The sequence below is a fragment of the Diplotaxodon limnothrissa genome, linkage group LG5, assembly GCF_057381915.1.
Source record: "Diplotaxodon limnothrissa isolate DT_005_m linkage group LG5, D_limnothrissa_male_GT1.1, whole genome shotgun sequence".
In the NCBI taxonomy this organism is placed as follows: Eukaryota; Metazoa; Chordata; class Actinopteri; order Cichliformes; family Cichlidae; genus Diplotaxodon; species Diplotaxodon limnothrissa.
This window is the reverse complement of record NC_140600.1, coordinates 32,194,625-32,216,703: the sequence shown is the minus strand read 5'-3', so window position 1 is coordinate 32,216,703 and position 22,079 is coordinate 32,194,625. Positions and strand designations below refer to the sequence as shown.

At 41.4% G+C, this 22,079-nt stretch overlaps 1 protein-coding gene across 1 annotated transcript in view; it reads left to right on the top strand.

Moving 5' to 3' along the window:
- ephb2b (eph receptor B2b) overlaps nucleotides 1-22,079 on the top strand; it is a 75,248-nt gene that overhangs the window by 16,139 nt on the left and 37,030 nt on the right. Inside the window, exon 3 of the mRNA XM_085353534.1 lies at nucleotides 1,067-1,751. Within this exon, the coding sequence (XP_085209660.1) occupies nucleotides 1,067-1,751 (685 nt within the window). The remainder of the gene's footprint in view (nucleotides 1-1,066; nucleotides 1,752-22,079) is intronic.

The following is a 22,079-nucleotide window of genomic DNA, read 5'->3' as shown; positions in this document are numbered from 1 at the left end:
GCAGTGGACTGAGCACACAGCCCTGGGGTGAGCCAGTGCTGAGACTCAGGGCTGAGGATGTGTGATGGCCAACTCTGACTCTCTGTCTACGGCCCGAGAGGAAGCTATTGATCCACATGCAGGTGCTGTATGGAAGCCCCAGGTCTTGTAGCTTGGCCACCAGTTTGTGTGGAAGGATGGTGTTAAAAGCTGAGCAGTAATCCACGAAGAGCATCCGCACATAGCTACCATGCTCTTCCAGGTGAGTTAATGCAGCATGGAGTGCTGTGGCTACAGCGTCTTTTCTATAACCACCCAAAATGCATTTATTTTCCCCAAATGAGATTCTTTCTAAAAGTTTAACACGTACTCTTAAATGCTATATTTAACTCTTGACAGACTCTACCATGCAAAAAACTGCTGCCCGATGAAGCTTGAAACTCAATTCATACCCTGACCTAAAGTATCCAGAAATTAAGCATTAGGAATAACCGAGCAACGTTTTAGAAGCCCTGAAGAGTGAGCCTTTTTTCAGTAGAAGAAGTTCTTTCTATTACTATTGCTACTATTGTTTTGAAAACTGTTATTTTATTGACTGTATCGAATGAAATTAAGTTAAGTATGATTCAAAGTAAGCATGAAACATACTTTAATTTCTTAATAATTACCTTGAGAAGTTGGAGAAGGCTTTTCCTTTTCTCAAGGTAATACTCGTGTTTGAACATGCTGGGAGGGCTGGTTCTCATTTGTTCTTTAAGCTAGTGGAATGCATCCTTGTAAAGTTATTAGAGATATTATGTTTCCTCTTACCACGAAGTCATTAGAATCAAAATATTGTTTTAAGCTGATTACTCCCAGTAATTGAAGTTATTAGAAGTGAATGAAAACATACCTGTTATTGCTGGAAACTAGGTAGCTCCGGGACTTGATGATAATTTCTGTTATTAGAAATGATCAGAAAACATTATTGAATATGGCTTACGAGTGTCTCTGTTGCAGGTTTTTTGCTTTATTTTGTTTTAATGTATTTAAATCAAAGTGTTTTTGAAAGCTGACACAAAATTTATTCCATGTCTTTGATCAACAGTGGGAAGAGGTGAGCGGTTATGATGAAAACATGAACACCATCCGGACGTACCAAGTCTGTAATGTTTTCGACACCAATCAGAACAACTGGGTACGGACAAAATACATCCGGCGTCGCGGTGCGCAGCGAATCCACGTGGAGATGAAGTTCTCTGTTAGGGACTGCAGTAGCATTCCTAATGTTCCAGGCTCCTGTAAAGAGACTTTTAACCTATATTACTATGAATCTGATTCTGATTCAGCCACCAGAACATCACCACCGTGGATGGAGAACCCCTGGATCAAGGTTGACACCATTGCAGCAGATGAGAGCTTCTCCCAGGTCGACCTTGGGGGCAGAGTGATGAAGATTAACACTGAGGTTCGAAGCTTTGGCCCAGTGTCACGGAATGGCTTTTACTTGGCCTTCCAAGATTATGGCGGCTGCATGTCTCTCATCGCTGTTCGTGTCTTCTACCGGAAGTGTCCTCGTATAATCACTAACGGGGCATTATTCCAGGAGACCCTATCTGGAGCAGAGAGCACCTCCCTTGTGGCAGCAAGAGGGGTTTGTATCCCAAATGCAGAGGAGGTGGATGTGCCTATTAAGCTGTACTGCAACGGCGATGGAGAGTGGATGGTACCTATCGGGCGCTGTATGTGCAAAGCTGGGAATGAGCCTGTGGAAAATGGGACTGTTTGTCGAGGTATGTTTTGCTCTCTGTTTTCTCCTAAGACTAGTTAATCAGTCTTCTCTGTCATAACAGTGTACTCCATCAACTAAAGGATATAGTCCTTGCAATTTTTATCTCTTGTAGTGCACTAAGCTGTTCCGAGATCTATTTATTACAATGTAATTGACACTATAAAATGATATTAGGTAATATATCAAGAATATGATGGGAGGTACATATTCTATGCATAGCTTATTCAACATTGGGGCATTTCCATACAAAATATGATCCTATCCTTTTTCCAGCAGAAATAATAGTTGCTGGCGTTGGATCTTAAACTACACAGCTACTGCTGGAAGTCATGACTACAGAACATGTTGAGTTTTTCTGAGCTGCCGTAAAAGGATGTGAATCGCAGCACCAAACAACACAGGTGTTTGGTTTAAAATCATAACTGCTTTTCAAAGAAGCAGTTGTTTATTAACTTTCCTGCTCTGGAAATTGCAGAACATTTAGAGTAGACCTTAAACGAATCCTTAAATTATACACAATCAGTATGTGATTTTGTTTTGTTTTATCTCCTGTATGAATACATTCTTTATTCCATATGTATATATATATTTTTTATTAATATTAGTGCTTTTAAGCATTTGAGCTTCTTCCCAGAGAAAAACACATCTCTGTGCATATTGTTCACAGTGATCAAGTTCAACAGATAACAGACATTTGGTCAGCGTGCTTAGAGATGCTGATCACTTGAAGCAGCACAGCAGCGTGTAACCTGCGGACTGCAGCAGTGCTGATCCAGCTCAGCACAACAAACCACCCATCTGCATTTCAGAGCGGTGTGTTGCTGCCTCTCTTATGTGCACCTGTAATTACAGCGCATCCCCTAGCGCCTGTGTGCTGGGAAGGTAAAACCTGATGGGTGCTGCCTCCCCAAACACTGTCAGGCCTGTTCAAGGACTACTAATGGGGACAGGCAGCGGCTCCTCCTTAAGGAATATGGGCCAATAAGAGGCATGTGAAGATGGTGCAGCAAGCTACTCTGATCCACATCCATGCATAATTACACTAATCTGCTTGTTTTCTGACCTACATGTAATTCACTGCATGTGGTGGATTGGAACATCTCAGGGGTGTCCTCAGTCATGGTGTATTTTGAGCTAAATGGGATTATACAATTAAATGTTGTCCACTCAGGGAAAGTATGTTGATCCACTTCATATCCTCACTGCGTTTTGCCTGCTCTGTCTGATTGCCTCCATATTTATTTCTCAGTTTCTGTTCACTGGCTTTGTTGGTCAAGATCAACTAGGATAAAACCTTTTTAATGGCCAATTTTCCCTTTTCGTCTTCAGCACCACTTAGGCAGTGAAAGTAGATTTGGGTACTGGCAGTTATTCTGGCAAGCATATATACACTACATGAGCGCAGAATTTCACCATTTTCTTTTTCCCTCTGTTTCCCTTGATCCTGTGATGCATTGACTCATTATTAAAGCTTTATGTGAGGGATGGATTATCTGTGAGTGCAGCTGTGGAATGCAGCACAATGATACAGAGATGGATTTTATGGCTCTATACAATAATTATGAGCTTCAGCACAAACAATTGGGAAGTGTGTCCTTTACCAAGAAAGGACATAAAACCATTACGACTAAAAAAAGATGTTGTGTTGTAGTTCCCCGATTGGTTAGAAGCCTTTTTGGATGGAAGACTGCCTTCAATTCATGTGCTCTCTAGTCATCTTCCTGAACACTGCAAACTGATATCACTACATTAAACTGTGGTCTGCCGCCGCCTTTCAGCTGCCAGAAGTTGGATAATGAATTGATCTATGAAAGATGCACATATGCCAGCCGATATTATGGGGTAATGAATTGATTTGTGAGAGGTGCCCTCAGAGGGTTCGTAAGGTATCCTCTTACATGAGGGGATTATGGAGCTGTAGAGACAGCATAAAGGAGGCAAGATGAAAGACACTATTTGTCCTCTAATAGTAATAATGCAACCAGTGCTTTGTACCAACATCTCCTCAACTAAACGTGTAATTACGCATGTAACAATTAAACCCTTGGCAGGGATCCCGGCAAATAATTATGCTGTCATGAAATCTGTCAAAATATTGACAGCAGAATGGGGTGCTTACATCGAATTGCTGAGGCCTTTTTTTTCCCTCTGCAATTGTCTTATAAGTGAGATTAAGTTTCTTCTCTAAGAAGTGCCATGAGTGAAGAAACCATACCAGACCCTTTCAGTAGAGCTGGCCCTGACGAGAAAGATCTGATTTCCCCTCAGAGCCTTGAGGAGATGGTGCACCACAGAGACACATGAGGTCCTGTTTGCCCTAGAATGAAAAGCATTCTCTTCAGTGGGGCACAATGAGAGCCATGTTCATGGGTGGAATTGCAATCTCCTTTAACAATGCCCATGTGTGTTTTCCTGAGTGTAATCTGATCATCTAACCCCATGCTATTGTGAGTTCAAGGGTCTCAACTGTGGGAGTGTGGCTCATGTTATTGAGGAGTGAAGATTCAGATGGAGACAATCTGTCACAGTGATAACAACAACTTGATTTATGTCTGGCAATGATTTTGATAGTCACTGTATCTAAGGAGAAAGAAAAGTATTGTAAAAGAAGTAGCAGTTTGTGTACCCTTGTGGCCCAGATTTGTTGGAGTAGTAATATTCTGTAACTCCGATATCTACCAGATTTATTGGCAACTACTCCAGTATTTAGACATACTGTTTATTAGAGAACTTCTCCCAACTAATAGTAGAACTACGTGTTTTAGGTCACATTGAAAAGAATTGGAAAACAACACAAGTCTGTCTCCTGGTGAGGTCTGCATCATCGGTAGTAGGTGCTTGGAAGCAATGTTCCTGGAGTTACACCAGAGCAATTAGATTAAGGAGGAAAGGCTTCAGTAATTCTTCAGCCAAATGTGGCTATAGATAAAGAGAGTTAGGGGGGTCGAGTGCAAAGGTAGGTGCTGGGCGGACATGATTGGATAGACATGATTGCATGGAAAAGTGGTGGGGAGGAGGCGAAACCAGGAAATGAGTCCCCCTAACCCACTGTCAGAATCCCAATTATTGCAGCCTCTTCGTCTGGAGAGGCTTTAAGGATGGAAATCAGCGCAGCACAGACAAATCCACGCCGCTGCCTTTATTTCCCTCGGTGCCTCTGCCTTTAATGGCAGCTCTAATTGACTAACAGTGCACGTGGGGAACAGCCATGCTGATGACTGGATGGCTGTCCTCTGTGTGGAACAAGACACAAAGCAAAACAAAACAAACACACCCCCTCAAGGCTTCTGCTGCATTGTGCATTGTGCAAACAAAGATGAGGGAAGGTTTGCATTGGGCTGCAGTAACGGAGGAAAGCGAGTGAGGGAGAGAGAGAGTGGGAGAAAATAAGGGAAAGAAAGAGAGACCAAAATGTCAACAGCCTGCCTACACAATAGGCATTCACACAATATTATGTTAAAGTAAAAGCCTCTCGTATTCTTGTGGATTGATGGCTACTTCGGCTGCTGTTAGCTGTTTAGTTAAACATAAGGAATACAAATTAGTGCCTCAGCAGATGTTCATTACTGCAACATTTGCCTGTTAAATGGCATTACAGACAACATGACTTAATATCTGCATCATAAGCAGCATCCCTTAATTTCCATTACTGGTTTCTTTTTTACCCCCCTTTTCTTTTAAACACGGATCCAATAAAGGATTGTGATGTGTGTTTGATAGAGGCGGCCTCTTTGGTCTTTACACATTGTAGGATGTTGTAACAGCAGGAGGTGAATAGACGAGCTCTAAGACATGTCATTTTGTTCCCAGAGGGCCCCAGGGAACATTCAGGAGCCTTTATTCCTTCTTCCCCACTGTGATGGGATTTCAGTATGGCCAGGTGCTTTTTTTTTTCTGTCTGCTGGTCTTCTATTTCTCTGTCTGTTCTCCACCCTGCACACATCCATATAGCAGCAAAAAGGGTGAAAAACAAGAAGAATTAAGGGAGCTTCAGATAAGGGAAAGAAAGAGTCTAATAAGACAAAACTGTCAAAATTCAGCCGTGTTGTTAGTACACAAATGAAATAACAGTAAGCAGTCATTTGTATACCCATACACATGCACTTTATTATCCTCATTTTCACAGCACATTTATCATATGTGGATGTGATAACGTGACCCGCGATCCCTGCGAATCTCTCAGAATTCAAAGATCATGGCCTGTTAAGCCTGCAAACGTTTTCCACATGGTTTTGCACATGCCGGGCTCTGCTCCATATGCCCCTCCGTCACACTCCTCATTATCCCACACCATCTTTTGAATCTCAAATTCAGACAGTATGACCTCTTATAATCCCGGCACCTCTTTTCACATTATTGGCCTTCTCCTTGACTGTAAGGGCTTCCTGTTGGTCTGCTTCTTGCTTGTAACACCTCTACCTGTCTCACTCTGAGCCCCAAGATACTATAGGTAGTTTTCTGGGATTTCTCCATGAATGCAAGGCAGAGTGACAAGTCTGAGACCTTATGGATTTATTTGTGATTAATTTGCCTTGGACAGGCAATTCTGGAAATGAGAGCCGTGCAGTGCACAGATCCATCCATATGGGACTCTTTCTCATCAGAGACGAGGCCGGGGCTTTGTCAAAACATCCCCATGTGTTGTCTCTCAGATGTCCTCGACCCGTGTCCTGTTAGAGGAATCCTCGCTCTCTCAGCTAAGGGAGACTGATGGATAAAGCATCTGTCTGGTAAAAAAAAAAAAAAAAAACACAGAAAAAGAGAAACAATTGAGCTCACTGTTTAAGACAGGAATCCCTCTCGAGTATCAGTGACCTTGTTTTTTTTTTTTTTGCTTCTTTCAATGATATATTAGAACTCGGTCAACACTGAAAAAATTGTGGTGTCTTGTGTTGTGTGCTGTTGACCTACATTGCAGCTAATCTAAAAGTGAGAGCAGAGAAAAAACAGTGTTCATGTCACTGATTAAAAGTGCTTAGAAGTGCCACATGTAATTTATGCCCATAGTGTGTGCATGCTTGTTCACACAGAGGTAAACCCTTGATCATTTTAGGAGGGTGACCATTCAGTCTCATACAGCATCACAGTGTTTCAGACTCAGAAGCTCTAGACCACTCTGAGTGGGAGCACAATGGGAACACTGCAGCATTATAGACAGGTGTTTTAGTTATAATCTAACAGTCATTTATTGTGTTGCTTTTTTATTTCATTCGATATTTGCTTCCTCCTCTGCAGAGTCTTATAAACAATAATAGGATCTAAAATGAGAAGCATCACCGAACAACAAAGATCTCTCCCCTGCTAAACTTCACTTGCTTAAAGATTAAATAGCTGCACTAGTGAGGCCAAGAGATGGGAAGGGAAAGAGATAAATGGAATTGAAAGGCAAAGTGTAGGTGGGACGTATTAACAGGGACAGGCTAGAGCTAGAGTTCGTTTCTCTTCTTCTCCTATTATCAGTGTAACATGCCCCAATGCCTGTCAACATGCTGCACTAATAACCAAGAGAGATAATCTCCACTGAGCAGCCGAAGAGAAAGATATCACAGGGAGAGAATATTAATGCCATAAACTTCATAATTGCGGTATTTTGTCATTCTGATGTTTTGACTTCAGCTTAGGGATTACTTGGTCGTACGCATTGAGATGAGACGGTACAGTTCCTTTCAAAAACACTTTATATAATATGAAAAACTTTGGCTGTTAATATGAAAATAAGTCTGCTTTCGTTGACTTTTGAACCATAATTCATAATATGACCAATACGGAGAAATAAGCATTTTTTTTCCTTTACATACAGTGACCTCCAGTACTTGGATTTAAAAAAAGAAAAGAAAAGTAATTTCTACAGTTAAGTGGTTTAAATGTATACTTATTTATCTGCTTGACACTATGAGTGCCACTTAACTTTGTAGCATGAGTCAGCATGCACTGTAAATCTCTGTGTTGTCGATATATCTCCCTTGCAGTGTCATTAAGATAAATTCCTGTGCATTTAATTAGTCGGCAATCAAGGCGATTTAGCTTCAGAAAGGACTTCCTGCTGCTGTAAAGGAAAACAAAAAAGATTGAGTTAATTTAACGACTGTTTCCACAGGCTGAGACTGAATAAGAAGAACCAACAAACAGAAAATATCCTTGGATTCAAGGGCAACATCTCTGTCCATCTCAGTGTGGTGATTGTGTCCACGCAAGCTTTACGTAACCCCCGGAGCCTCTGCAGAGTTTGGGCAATGTCAACAACCAAATCAAGGAGGTTATGTTGATATTTATTTTATTTGTGGATTTCATTCCATAATGTTTAGAAACCATCTGGTTAATGTCATCCCAGAAGTTGGACTCTTATAGCAAAGTTTTCTGTCATCGGTCTCCCAGGAAGGTGTTTGAGTCTTAAACTGTGCACTTCCACGCAAAGCCCCATGAAAAGTTAAGCTCTCCCCTGTTGAGAACCACTGCTGTACAACTGTGCTGTGTTTTCTTAGCCAGGTTACTACATGTGTCTTCCCGACTTCTGGCTGAAATCCACCTCACTAATATTGTATTAGGTCATTCACTATATCAAACATCACACCTCAAGAATGATCTGAAAATGATCTGAAAAACGATTTTAAAATTAATGATTTAAATAGAACTAGATTTGATCTCAAGTGTAACTTTGTCATGTTGCCGGATGAGGATCACCTAAGTTAGTGCAGTTTAAACTGATGGTGGTAGGAAAATGTGCTCCAGAGTTCAAAACCACAAACAGTAGTAGTGCAAGAAGAAAAAAAAGCTCATCTCCAGTGTCATCATTTTGGCTTCTGGAGCCATGAATGTTGATCTGAATTCTCTACTAGCCCATGTACTGGATGCTATATCAGATATTTCAGAGGATAAGCAAAAAGCCTGAACTACAGATGACAGTAGAAGAAAGTGAGAGGATCTTGAGGCTTCATAGTGAGAGAACTGTGTATATCTGCACCTAATTTTAGATATCTTAAGACTATCTATTCCTAGAACCTTGTAGCTACCAAAAGTAAAAATAGTCACAGCCAGAATCACTGCCATTACAAAATGCAGATAAGCAGCGTCTGTACTTGACACTTAACTGCGTATTCTCTAATTCATGTTTTTTTTCCAAGATCTATTTTATTGTTGGTTTCCTACACACACATTGTCACTCTATCCAGTACTAGTACTTCAGCCAAAATACTGGCCTGGTTTAACTGTTGAAGCCACTTTGAGGGGGATGGTGTTTCATTGCTGCGGGGGACAGCTCTGCTTTGTAAATGGGCTACTTACAGAATTTTCTGGATGTTAAAACTTTTTTTACCTCCCATCGGGCTGCTGCTAAGCAAATAAATTACTCAGTATAATGAGCTGTTCCACTCTCCCGTGGAAATTCACAAGCTATCGGCTAAAAGGTATGGTTCGACACGGTTTTTCTCATTCTTAGCACTCTTGTAAAGAACTGGGTTCATCTAAAGGATACAGATTTTTTTTTGAAAACATGCCTTGGAAGATGAAAGGCATGGCACAATCCGCTTGGCTAATCCTTATCTAGTCAGCTAGAATACGCTTTCCAGTTCATTATAATATGTACCCGTGGTTTATGGGTGACAAATCTCACAATGCCCCACTCTTTCGTGTTCTTCCTCTCTACCTCTAGGTCTTTGCATTATGATTAGTTTTATTTTCCCACAGGTTATACAGTAAACCCTTTAGGGATTTTAGTTGGGTTTTTTTTTATTGGTGGCAAAATAACAAGCTAATAAGAAGGCTGCTGCCTTGTGTGGGGGTGAAAAAACATTGCTTCCTTTGGACCTCACAGCATGAGTGCAGTACTGAGATATTATCAATTGTGTTTTTATGTCCCCATCATGCGTGAAAATTGGACAGTAATTACTTCTTAATTTCCTTTTAATAAGCTGAACTGTAGCCTTTTAATTCCGTGGAATGATAACGCAAACACGTTAGCAGTTCATACTTTGCACACTGTTAAAATAGACTCAGCTGATACACTCATTTTACCTAAGGAAGTGATTGATATCGCCACTTCTTGTTATAATGAACAACTCTATCCACTCAGTATCATCTGAACCTTTTACGGTTAATTTATTTAAATCTTGATACTAGGATTCCATGCAAGGAATACCTGAATACATTGGTTGCTGAAAACCTATTAACTCAACAATAAATACTGGATTTTAGCACTAACCTTAAAAAAAGAGGGAACTATAAGGTTCTTTAGGTCAAGGTTTGATTTCCTGTTTACTCAAAGCGTAGCCTCTCATAAAGCTTTAGTGGCTCAAAGAGAGAGAAGGATTGGAGAATAACAGGCACTAAAACAGAGACACACTCAAGGGGATAAACAGAAAAATCACGTACCCTGCTCCTCTAGTTGGACATTAACCACCCGCCAGTGTTTACTATAAAGCACAGATTGGCCTTGCAGCGTATTGATGCCTGGGAAATGCTCACTTCGTGCTGGGACCAGTGTTCTGGTTTATTGTGGTCATCTCAAGGCTGTGTGGTCTTTACAGTGTTTCACTCGCTTTTAAGGTGGGTGGGATCAGGGGTGGGGGTATCCGTGCATTTTCATGTGCAGGGTGTTTTCATTACACCCCACCAACTGACTTTGTATGGCACCATCTCAGCACACATTGGGGCCACTACTGGCTCCCCCCACAATATAGGCATCTCTGTTCTTCTGAAGTAACAGGCTTAAAGAACTGTATGGAATATATTAGTCACAGTTATTAATGAGGCTGTTTTGATTTTTGTCTCCCTCTGTCTTGGCTTTTTTTTTTCCACTGTGCGAAGTCATCGCGATGCTGGGGATTTTAGCTGAAACGAAAAGACAGATCTTGTCAGCTCTCAGGGAGACAGACATAGTTAAAACTAAACGGTGATTTGGCAAGAGGAATAGAACAAAAAGAGACTTAGAAAGAAAGACTCAGTGTAAACTTATGCTATGTCTCTGCTTATCATAAACTTCCTTTGGCAGGGGAGTGGATTTGTTTTGTTTATGGGATGATATTAACTGTAAGATATATAGGATATATATATGATTTATAGTTAACTTACATTATGAATTTTGCCTTTGTACAGCCACCCTTCAAAAGAAACTAATTTCCGCTGCTTGTATCTGCAACCTCATTCTTTAGGTTATGGGTGAGGGTGGGGACAAAGAACCACTGTTAAATTGACAGCTTTGTGTTTATGCTCAGCTCTCTCATCACCTCTCTTCAATGTGGACGTCCCCCCAATCCTTTTGGCAGTCTCCCCTCACTCGTGACCAAGACCCCAAAATACTTACTAACCCAGGTTAGAGGTCGTGATTCCCATAATTCCTGCTGCTTCACACTCGGCAGTGAACTCTGTATGAGCTGGAAGCCACTACCTGATGAAGCCAACAGAATCACGTCATCTGCCAAAAGCAGAGAGAAGATCCAAGGATTATAGTTTTTAAAATTTTGTTTTATCTCATTTAGGTAGCATCTGCGCATATTACTAATATTCAGAAGATTATAATTTAAAATCGACAACCCACCTAATTAAATTATATAAAACATTAAATGTAAACACTCCCTACGAGATATATTCTGCATGATTTAAATACAAATGAGAATACTGACAATTAGAATAAGAAAGAATATGTCTCTGCACTGTATGAGTGTACCATCGTGAAGGTTAATGTTATGACATTGACACTGAGCAGAATGTGACATTTTCAGCCACCGTAAGGGATAGCTCAGCACTCCACAGAGAGTAAGCCCCAATAGAGAAGACATTTTGAAGCTATCTGAATCCAAAATGAGCAGGCCCCACTCAAGCACAGCACTGATACATTGATGTCATTCATTCCTTCTAGAGCCTTGATAACTCCTCCTTGCGACCTTCTTACTAAATATAGCAATTCACGTATTGATTTGGGGATGTGGCGCATTCACAGCTTGCCTCCACCATAATGACCTATTTCAACAGATTGCTTGTAGTTAAGTAGTTTTCTTTCAGTGGAGCCTTTGTGTCAAGTCTACACAAGGAAGAAGACAGTCAAATTTTCCTTGTGGAGATGGACACAACATTTGCACACATCCATTGTCAATGTAGGAATCCTGCACAAGTGTAGTCTAGAGGATCTGTTTTTAACATTTTGATCACAGCATTCGTTTATTTGGTCATGCTCTCAATGTCACGGTCCGTGGAGATAGACCGTGTGGGAATGTGTGTGTTGGACCCAGACGCGAACACAAGCGAAGATGCAGGAGTGGATTAAACAAAAGCGAGCCTTTTATTATGGCTGATAACAGAACAAACCAGAGCGAGGGCAGTATAAGGGTAATAGTTCAAACAGAAAACCTAAACTGGCCATAAACTAAGAAAAAGCTATGGCTGGAGATACGGAACACAGGGGGTGGTAACACAGACGACGCGACACAGACTACATGAAACACAGAGACTAAATACACAAGAGGAATGATCAGGGGAAGTGGCCACACATGGGAACACAGCTGACACAGATAAACATAACAAGACATGGCAGGAGTAAACAACACTGACGGGAGACTGTCAAAGTAAAACAGGAAGTACACAGGTGCAAACAGGAGGAGAGAGAGAGCACGGGCATAGTGGGCTGGGGAAACATGGAATGAAACAAGGAGGGGAGATGAGGGCTCACAGATACATAGAGGGGCATACAGGGGATAAAAGTCACAAGGGGAAGTCAAATAAGGAACACCACAACAGGACAACGTAGGAAACATGGCCTAAATAAGGAACGAAATACAAAAATACAAGAAACTAAGAATACTGGGCCCACATGGCCCAGGACCATGACACTCAAGGCCCTCAGAAGATGTTTCCTTAACAACATGAAAACTTGTGAGATTATGAGAGTCAATTTGGCCTGCAGGCAGTGTGATTAAGTACGGATCATTCACAGTATTGTACCTCATTGCTAATAAAGTGTGGCAATGGGGAAAAGAGCCAATGAAAACTTGGCAAAAGGTGGTTTAAATTCCATCTGCTTGTACGCCATGCCAGCAGGCAGGTTTCCCATTACTAAATGACTGACTATGATTGAAATCATGGCTCTGACGCACCTCATTATCTGTCAGTATTATGTTGCAAGAGGGATGGGCATCAACAGGATCACTGTTATTCCAGTCAAATCATCAGCGATCCAGAAATACTGTCATTGTTTCATCAGAAGACTTTTATCAGATGTGCCTAAACACTTCACTGTTTATCTTTTTGGTCTTCCAAACAAAACAGAAGCCCAATCAAAAGTGATGTATAAGTTCTTTCCTGTAAATCCTTGAGTATGCAAAAGAAAACAGCACATTATACTTAATATATTCCCAGTTTCAATCTTTCATTTTAACCTCATCTATCAACACTAGATTTTCTGTAAAACTCATTTCAGGATTTTGACCTCAATGGAAGTAATTTATTCAGTAGAGTTTCTACAGTGGCATTGTCATTCACCTGAGAGATTTTATCAGCCACATCACAAAACCCCTGAGAACATAAGTCCTTCCTCCTCCGTTAGTCATTCATTGGTCTTCTAGGGATAGCCACAATTGGGCCTTTGTGGGCCTGGCTTGTCTGTCATCTCCCTGGTTCTGTTGATATGGGACTTGTGCTGAGAGCGTGGACTTCTCATACACTGCACTAAGCGCTAGCTAATTGAGCTTGTCGAGCCAGAACCTGTTAGTGTGCTGATAAGAAGGTATTTGACCTCTTAGGAGGCCCGCACTGGTTCCCAGTGGAACACATTGTTACTGTATTTTATACTTTTTCTGTATTGAAATAAACTTTCAAATAAAGTTTTATTTGTTTAGAATTGAACAGTTTTTTTCTGACACCTTAATTCACAATAATAGTGAATGTCAGGCCAGGGTTCTAGAGATTGTACGTTGATAAAGAAAGACCCCTGAAAAAAATCACAACATAGGACTGCAGGTTGTTTTTTTTTTTTAATGTATTCAGTATATTCTCCCTCTGGTTAAGAGAGTTGGAAGAGGTCTACAAATCAATGGCTTTGGAAGGCTGCCCTTCCCGTTTCCTCATCAAAGTTCCAAGCAGAAAAGCAAGAGTAGCAGTGTTTCCACCGTCCTGTTTTCTCATTGTACCAGATCTTCTAAAATAGTTTTGGCACTTCATCTCCCCCCTGTTAATAGTAGGTTATTCGATTTTCAGAAACCTGTACGACTAAGACACAGATATTACACAAATTTACTTTAGCTTTGTCTGGCGCTTTGTGAAAGCACACCTCTATGGCATTTCTGACCATCTACAACATGTGTAATGTTTCTTGTTTGTTTTTTGTTGGCTTTTTTGCACTTGGCATTTCATTTATGGGTTCTGTGGACAGGGATTTTAGTCTGAGTGAAACTGACATGACCCCCGCTAGCCTCCCTAGGATAATCCTGCTGCCTCCAGGAACCCAAGACTAATCTGCCAGTCGTCCTTTTGCAGGCCCTAACTCATTTGAAGCTGCCTCAACTTCTGACACTCTAACTTTAGAAACCCAAAAGTGGATCTGACTGATGTCTTTGTTTTTTCTTTTTTTCTTTTTTTGCGCATAGGCAAGTTTATAGCAGTGCTGTAAATTTCTCACAAATAGATGTGGTAATGATGGCTCACATGACTGTCAGCTTATGGCTACGTACAGTACAGTAGCTATTCCTCAGACAGCGACTGTAGGCATCTTCTAGGCCTTTATATTTGTACAATGACCTTTTCAGTACGTTGGCATTAATGTCAAAGGGGATATGTGTTGGTTTGTGTGGGTATGTCACATATGTGGTACTGGAATGTGTTGAATTGTGCCAAGTGGAAAGCTATGCTTCAGGCAAGGTGCGCTGAATTAGGGTTTTATGTGTGGCATGTATGCATTTCAGTCATACTATTAAGCGTCTCTAACTGAGGATGATTGACTAGCCTCATCAGAGACTCTCCAAGACGTGATGGGCATACATAAAAAATCTCATCTAATAAAGATGTGATTAGTTTTCGCCACAACCCATAATGAAACAATTTGAATGTTGGGTTCAAAACCAGTATGCTGTAAAGAGAAAAGATGCTATTAAAGATACAATGAAGTGATGCATTTATCCATTAACGTAGTGTAACTGCACATCCCATTACAGCAAATGTTATTGTTTCTGTAGGGCTGACAACAAAATTAAAAACTAAAATACAGACTGAAACCAGGCCTTCATTCCTCCTTAAAAAGTCCAAATTGCTAACACCTGGCATAGCATAGAGGAGCATTTCCTGAAAATGAAGAGGATTCAGGATTCTTTGAGTAGATGCTTTGCGAGGGAACATGGAAGCATCAATGGTTATCCTTATATACAGTAATTATTTTCTTAACCCCCTTTGTAGTTAATCGCTTACAAACATTTTTTTAGAAAGGTCTTCGAACTAGATGTAATGTGTTCAGACCTGCCTGTCTCTCTTTGGCTTTGCCATTCTGTGAACCACAAAAGAGATAATTACAGTATAAAACCATTTATTTACCTCAGAGATTTGAACCAAGAAAGTGCTAGAATATGTTAGTGTTAGTCATGTTAGTGCTTTGTGTGAATATATTAATACTTTTGCAAGGAGCATCCATGGTAAAGGGCAAGTACTTCACACAAATCAGTGTTAATATGTTTTCAGTGGTTCTAGGCAATACTGTCTATTCAATGAGCATAAACAAACACCAAGCATTCATGAAAAAATGTTAAAAAGTATGTTTCCATGAACAGGACACAGTGCGTAACTATTCTTAGAGAGCAGCTGTTTTGGTGTAAGCCACCCCAACAAGGGAAGACTTGGCCTGAAGGCATAGATTGGAGAAACTCAGGAGCAGACTAGTTACCAAGGTAACAAAGGGCTTGCCTATCTCTCCCTCTGCCCCAGAATCAGCCTGATCCTCTGTGTGAGCTGGATACTTAATTTCACTGACCCCCCGGGTCTTGGCTGAACAGTCTCCATTGATTAGGACAAATGGAAGGGAGACCAGCCAGCTAAGCCCCTCCTTTATCGGGGTTAAGGATGTAGTCATAGAGGGGGAGAAGATGTAGAGCAGGCAGATGAATAGCTCGGAGATCGCTTGTTTTAGATGAATTAATGACATATTTAAAGGCTAATTAGTCGATGTATTCACTCAGTATAAATATGCTTGGGCCATCACCTCACTCCGCAGCCATGATTGGTCTATTTAATGTATTCCACCTCTAAATGGCAGTCATTAAAGCCTTCAAATGAATCTCCTCCCAACAATACCACTCTTTTCAGGTGCAGGTGTAATGGAGCAGGGAGGAGGTTTTGGATGTGTTTTGTGTAGGTGCAAATGTCTGATTTTGCTCCTTGAGGTTGCATCTTTTGAGTCGGGTAAAATTGTGTTTTGGTGATTTGTCTTCCGTGGCTTGTCATGACTTGAATTTTTATGAACTTATTATCCATTTGACAAGTAAGCCTGATTTGAGTCACGCGATCAAAGCAGAGAATATATGTGAAACGTACACCTTTTGCCTTGTATTATTCTTGGCAACTTACAAAGTCTGCAAAAGGATTTGATATTTATTTATCATTTGCAAGAAGCTGAACAAGGTTGAAACGTGTCTTCCTACTGATTGACAGGCTGAAAGAATAATATTTTGTCTATAAATGTATTTTTAAAGTAACGTTTGTTTGTGCAGACGTGTGTCTACGTGCTTCATGGATGCGAGCACAGGTGCCAAATAGGCACGTTACAGCTGTTTTGGGAGTTTTTTTCTTCTCTTGTAGATGAAATGGATAATATAATTCACTCGGACTCCCTACTGCCTCATTAAATGCTTGTGGTCAGAAGAATTGATATAATCTTCAATAAATACACTCCAGGGAGAGATGGTTGTAGATATGAAATCCAGCCCCTGAAAATTATACCCACGGTCCAGTTTGGGGCACTGTTTATCTATTGTGCTTTGTATGAGGTATGTCTTTGTGTGTTTGTATGTGTGCATTGGAGGGTTACACAGGGACAGTGGCAGGATTCAGCACCAGCTGCTCCTTGCAATGCCACTCACCCCACTGCCCCTCACACCCACCCCCACCCCACCCTTCTGCTGTGACACCTCCCTTGTCCCTACTGACTGGACAACACGCAGCCCCTTTATGCCACCTGTCCATCAGCTAGACTGCACCTTAGGGAGCCTCTGTCGCCGAGCTTGGAGCTGCCGCTTTCTGCCTTTGTTTGGATTTTAGTAAAGCCTCCCTCCTCCTCCCCCGTCTTTCCTCGTCTCTTTCTCTCTTGCTCGGTCTTGCTTGCTGTTGCTCTCAGTGCTGTCCTTTACAAACACAGACACACAAAAAGACATATACAGACCGGTGATTGCCTCTGTCAGCTATTTCCTACATCTGCCTCCAGGCACAAAGGACTCTACCGCCTCTACCCATCTCCTAGCTTGCCTCTCACCTGTACCGGCCAGGATGCCAGTTACTGGGGCTGTTGTGCTGCGCAGAAAATAAATGCTGCCTGTTGAACTAGATAAGGAAGATTAAAGTCAATGTGAAGCTGATGGTATTTTACAAATTCAGACAAGCTCCAAAAACAGTCGGACAACTTTAATAGGTTGTTTATTTCACACACTGTGCAGCACAAGTCATTCTGTATTGCTTATCTACACGAAGATGAGTATGTGAATTCTAGGCCGACGTGCTTTTTGTCTTCAGTGGGTCACTGAGGTTATTTATCATCCATTCGTCCCACTATTCTTCTGCCTCTTCCTTTTCCACCTCTTATCCTCTTCCTGGGCTCACCGAGTCCTACTGTCATCAGCAGTCTGAGACGATCGGGGCTGTAAGGTCCGGGTGCAGCCTGCGGAACGGAGCGGGGAAGCTGCCTCACATAGCAATGGCTCCTGTTGCCCTAGCAACTGGCTGTCCTTGAGAAAAGGGCACATTTGGGGGTTTAGGAGGCCATAGCACTAACAGCCCCAGTCAAAACGCATAAGGAGTTCAGACACATTGATCTTTACATCTCAAGAAAGCACGTAGTGTAAACACAGTCCTCCAGAAATGCTTTAAAAATAGATGTCTGATTCATAGCCTTAGAGAGCTGTGATATAGAGCATGAGTAGTTTGGAATGTATTTTCCCCCCTATGTAATTCTCCATAGGGGGGGAGGCAGCAACTCTGCAACCACTGTATAGTCTTGCGTTTCGAGGGATGCTGTGCTTTTCAGTGCATCCCGTGGTGCAGCAGGTGATCTGTTCCCACGAAGGTGCAGGCGAGGGTTGGTGGAGCCTGCACACATTCTTTTGTTTGCCTCTACGATCACAGCTCAACGGCCTGACATCTGATCGCTACTGTGTCTTCTAATTTCCTACCCATCTCAAATTTGAAACAGTGCACACTCATTCAGCTGGTACGTAAAAAGAAAGGTGGAGCTTTTTTCCTCTGTCATAAACACCGAGGTACTACAAACACAATAACTGGTATGCCGTGTCAACTTACAGTAAAAGTTCAGTGTCTCTACTTGCAGCTTGCATGCAATGTTAGGTAAGGCTGAGGGAAAATAACTTTATGCAACAAAGGTGAATTTAAACGGACTTTTAAATAGTTTTGAAAACTTTCGAACTATTTAAAGACAGCTGTGAAATGATGGTTTAATGAAGAACAACTGTAGCAGTGATTAGTAAATATGCAAAAAGCTCATTAGAATTCAGCTATTTGAAACAACCAAGCAAAGTGCATACATCTGTGAACCTTCTGCAATAAACCACAGATTTTTTTTTTACTGAATTAATTACTTTTTCCAAGCACAGACATTTAATTAGTGGCCAGATTATGAAGTACCATGTTCTAATTTCAAATTATATACCATTATCTGCATTAACGGATGTTTTTTTCCAGTCTTGTTAATGATCTGTCACTACAAATAATAGGACACATTTTAGCTACCTTCTGTGTGATGTGGATCCTCAAGGCTGACAAGCCATCTTAAATAGAGATTAATGCAGACAATGGGGCATGCCTCCTGCCACACCCCAACCATCTGCAACCCAATGTACCTAAGAGGTCCACCAGCAACCTGATTGGACCTCTACATCCTCTGGAGAGCAAGCTGTCAAGTGATCTGCCTGCATGAAATGACCCTTTCCGCTTTATTCCCCCCAACCGCCCACCCTCTAGCCTTGTTCATGTTTCGACCCTGTGTGTATATGTGTTGGCTCAGATGCCTGTAATTTCACCATTTGTGCTTCTTCTTTTTTTCCCTCCCCTACTGAAAAAAGTGGGAAAAGATGAAAAAACAGAGTGCAGTGAAAATTCCAGACATTATTACTGTGCAGCATGCATGGCTCCAGTGATACTTTCCTTTCATCTCTGTTTCCTCCTTTATTGACAGATGGTAGTTATCAGACAGTATGGAAATACTGTGGTTAAGATAGTTTTCACTGATTTTTTTTCCCCGCTTTGGTATTTATGACCCGATGATCGTCTTGAGAGCGTTGTGGTCTTGAACAGAGGGCCAATCTGCCAATGTTGTATGAGTCAAGAAGCTAACATGTGCCACATGGGAATGATGTTCTGCAGAGACGCTGAGTGTTTGAGTGCAGTGGTGTACTCATGGTGTGCGTACTTTAGTGTTGCACCAAAGTGTTGATATATGACTCGAGTTAAAAATTTAATTAATCAATTGAAAGTACATCAGTTGTTTGAAAATATTAAATTTGGAAAAAAGCCTTTTTTTTTCCAGCTTCTGGTTTCTCAAATAAAGATTTTCAGCTTTTCTGTATTATGATAATTTAAACTGAATATCTCTTGGGGGTTGGGACTGGAACCGTGTTGAGGCCTTTTTCAACAGAAAATTTCTGATGTCTTAAAAGAATTAAGTTGAATAGATTAATTAAAACATATCTGTCCAATTAATTGGAGCCAGAAAGAAAAATCCGTTTTATCCCCAGCTGCGTACATGTATGCAATATTTTCCAAAAATCAACTGTGATTATAGTTAACAAAATACAAATTACTTTATCAAAATCTGCTTTATAAAAAATTCAAAAGAGACCAAAAATACTTGAGCGTAATATGTACTATATCTGTGCCTTGTTGCTCCCCTGTGTTATTTATGGCCAACGTTAAAGAGATAATAAGAAATAAGGTCAGTTAGTTGGAAATTAATTTACACCAGTTGTTACATGATGAATATTTCCCTTGCAGAATATTTTTAGCTGCCGCTGACATTCTGAAAACTTTTTTTTGTCCTTGTAAATACCAAACCTTGTGATGGTGAGCCTCATATACGTGGCACATATATGAGGTTAAGCCCTTGAAGTATGAGCTGAAATTGTCCTTTGGGCCATGGCCAGATGGGGTTTATTAGTAGCTTTCTGCTTTACGGCCTCTACTTATTTATGTGTTGATGTATGTGCATCAGAAGAAGATGGATTAAATGAGTTTCCTGGGAGTAGGTACGGTACAGGTCCTGTTTGTGTGTATGTGTGCTTTGGGTCTTAGCCCTCCTAAGGTGCCTACACCCTCGGAGCTCATTTCCCAGGTGCCCCACATTCCCAGCTAATCTGCTCCTCACTTCGGCTCCTAATCTGTCTCAAAGGACTCTGCTGAAGGGAGGGGGATTGGGGATCTGAGCTCTGTGACAACTGCATAGGAAACACAGCTTAGAGCAAAATGCTGAGGTACATAGTGGGAAAAATCATTCTGCTGTCCTCTCATACCCCAGGATGCATGAGTCCAGTCACCTTTGTGAGTACATAAGCACACAAAGTCGCAAAAATGTATGTATGTAAGATCAGCAAACGTGTATGTTTAGCCTCTTCACCCATCTAGTGAATAAATTTTGTTATAGTTTTCCTGACCTGCCTTAGTTATAAAAGTTGAATATCAGACAGGAGTTTCTTACAATATACCCCATTTAAATGACCCTGTGGTATCCTTGAGTTTGAGTGTGGGTTGATTTACACCTTGGAGTTCATCAGTGGTTACCCTCACACACTGGCACTGTCCTGGCTCACAGTGTGAGGAGCCACACAGAGCCCCAGACCTGTTAATTGCACCAGACATGGAAACCTACAGGGAGAAATGAATATATCATTTGTGTGCCAGTGTGTGTGTGCATATGTATGTGTGTGTGGAGTGAAGCGAATGCCAGTTGTCTAATAGCTTTCACACAAGCCTGATTGAATTAGATGGCCAGGAGGACTGCGTTCCTAATTGAATTGCAGAGACCCTGTGTTGCAAACAGTGCTGTCTAGTGTTCCCCATGGAAGTGCTGAAGCAGAGGGGGGCAAGCCGGTTTGTCCTCGGTCCCAAGAACAGACACGCAACTCGTGGCTGCTCCACTATAGTTTATCTGTGGCTGTGACTGACATTTCACAAGGTTACACTCCACTCAGATGTGACCAGTTCAAGGGCTGATAGTCTATATTTGTGGCTGAATGATAGTAAAGGTAATGAGAAAGCCATTGCAAAAGCTAACAGGTTGTCTTAATCTAATTTAGGCCTTTGAATGAGCGTTGGTCTCTCTTGTAAAAAGAACAAATCTCTTTATATAAGCCTCTAATTTGTCCCGTCAGTGATTCATGTAGTTTTTACGGGCAGCACCAAAGCAAATGGAAGCCCAAACTTGTCCATGGCTCGCTCTAGGGGCCTCTTTGGTCACAGAGGAATACAGGGAAATACCCCCCCCCACACACACACACACAATCCCTCTGACGCTGCCCATTTTCACCGCTTTCAGCACTTTTTCCTGCTGTGCACACAAAACCTAGCACCTCTGTCTTTTTTTTCTTTTTTTTTCACCCCTCCAGCCTTTTCTCTTTTACACCTTGAACACCACACATGAACACACACCCCTTGCCTGTCTTTATCTCCCTTGTCTATTCTTTGATGGTGTGTTCATCAAATAAAGCAGTTTTGGGGAGGGTGGATTGGGCCCTGAAAAGAGTGAGTTGGGAGGGGGCTTGAAGGGTGTGCTGTTTTTGCTGTGATGGCCCATCCTCCTGGACAAAGAAGGCTGCTGTTGTGCACGCTATAGATGAGAGATGGTGGGAGACGGAGGCTGGAGAAGTGCTGGGTTGTTTTATTTATTTATTTTTAATCTTTTACAACAGATATGGGGTTTATAGACTGGATTACCTGTATCTCCCAACTGATTGTCTGGTTGTGACCAAATTCCCAGGAAGCCATGATGGAAATGTCAAAGGCCCTGATTTTGTTTGGTCTCTTTGTGTGTGTGTGTGTGTGTGTGTGTGTGTGTGTGTGTACTGTGTTGGTGAGGACCAAAAACGTCCCTTATGGGGACAAAATGCCATTTTTAAACCATTATGTCAATTAGATGTCCTCATTT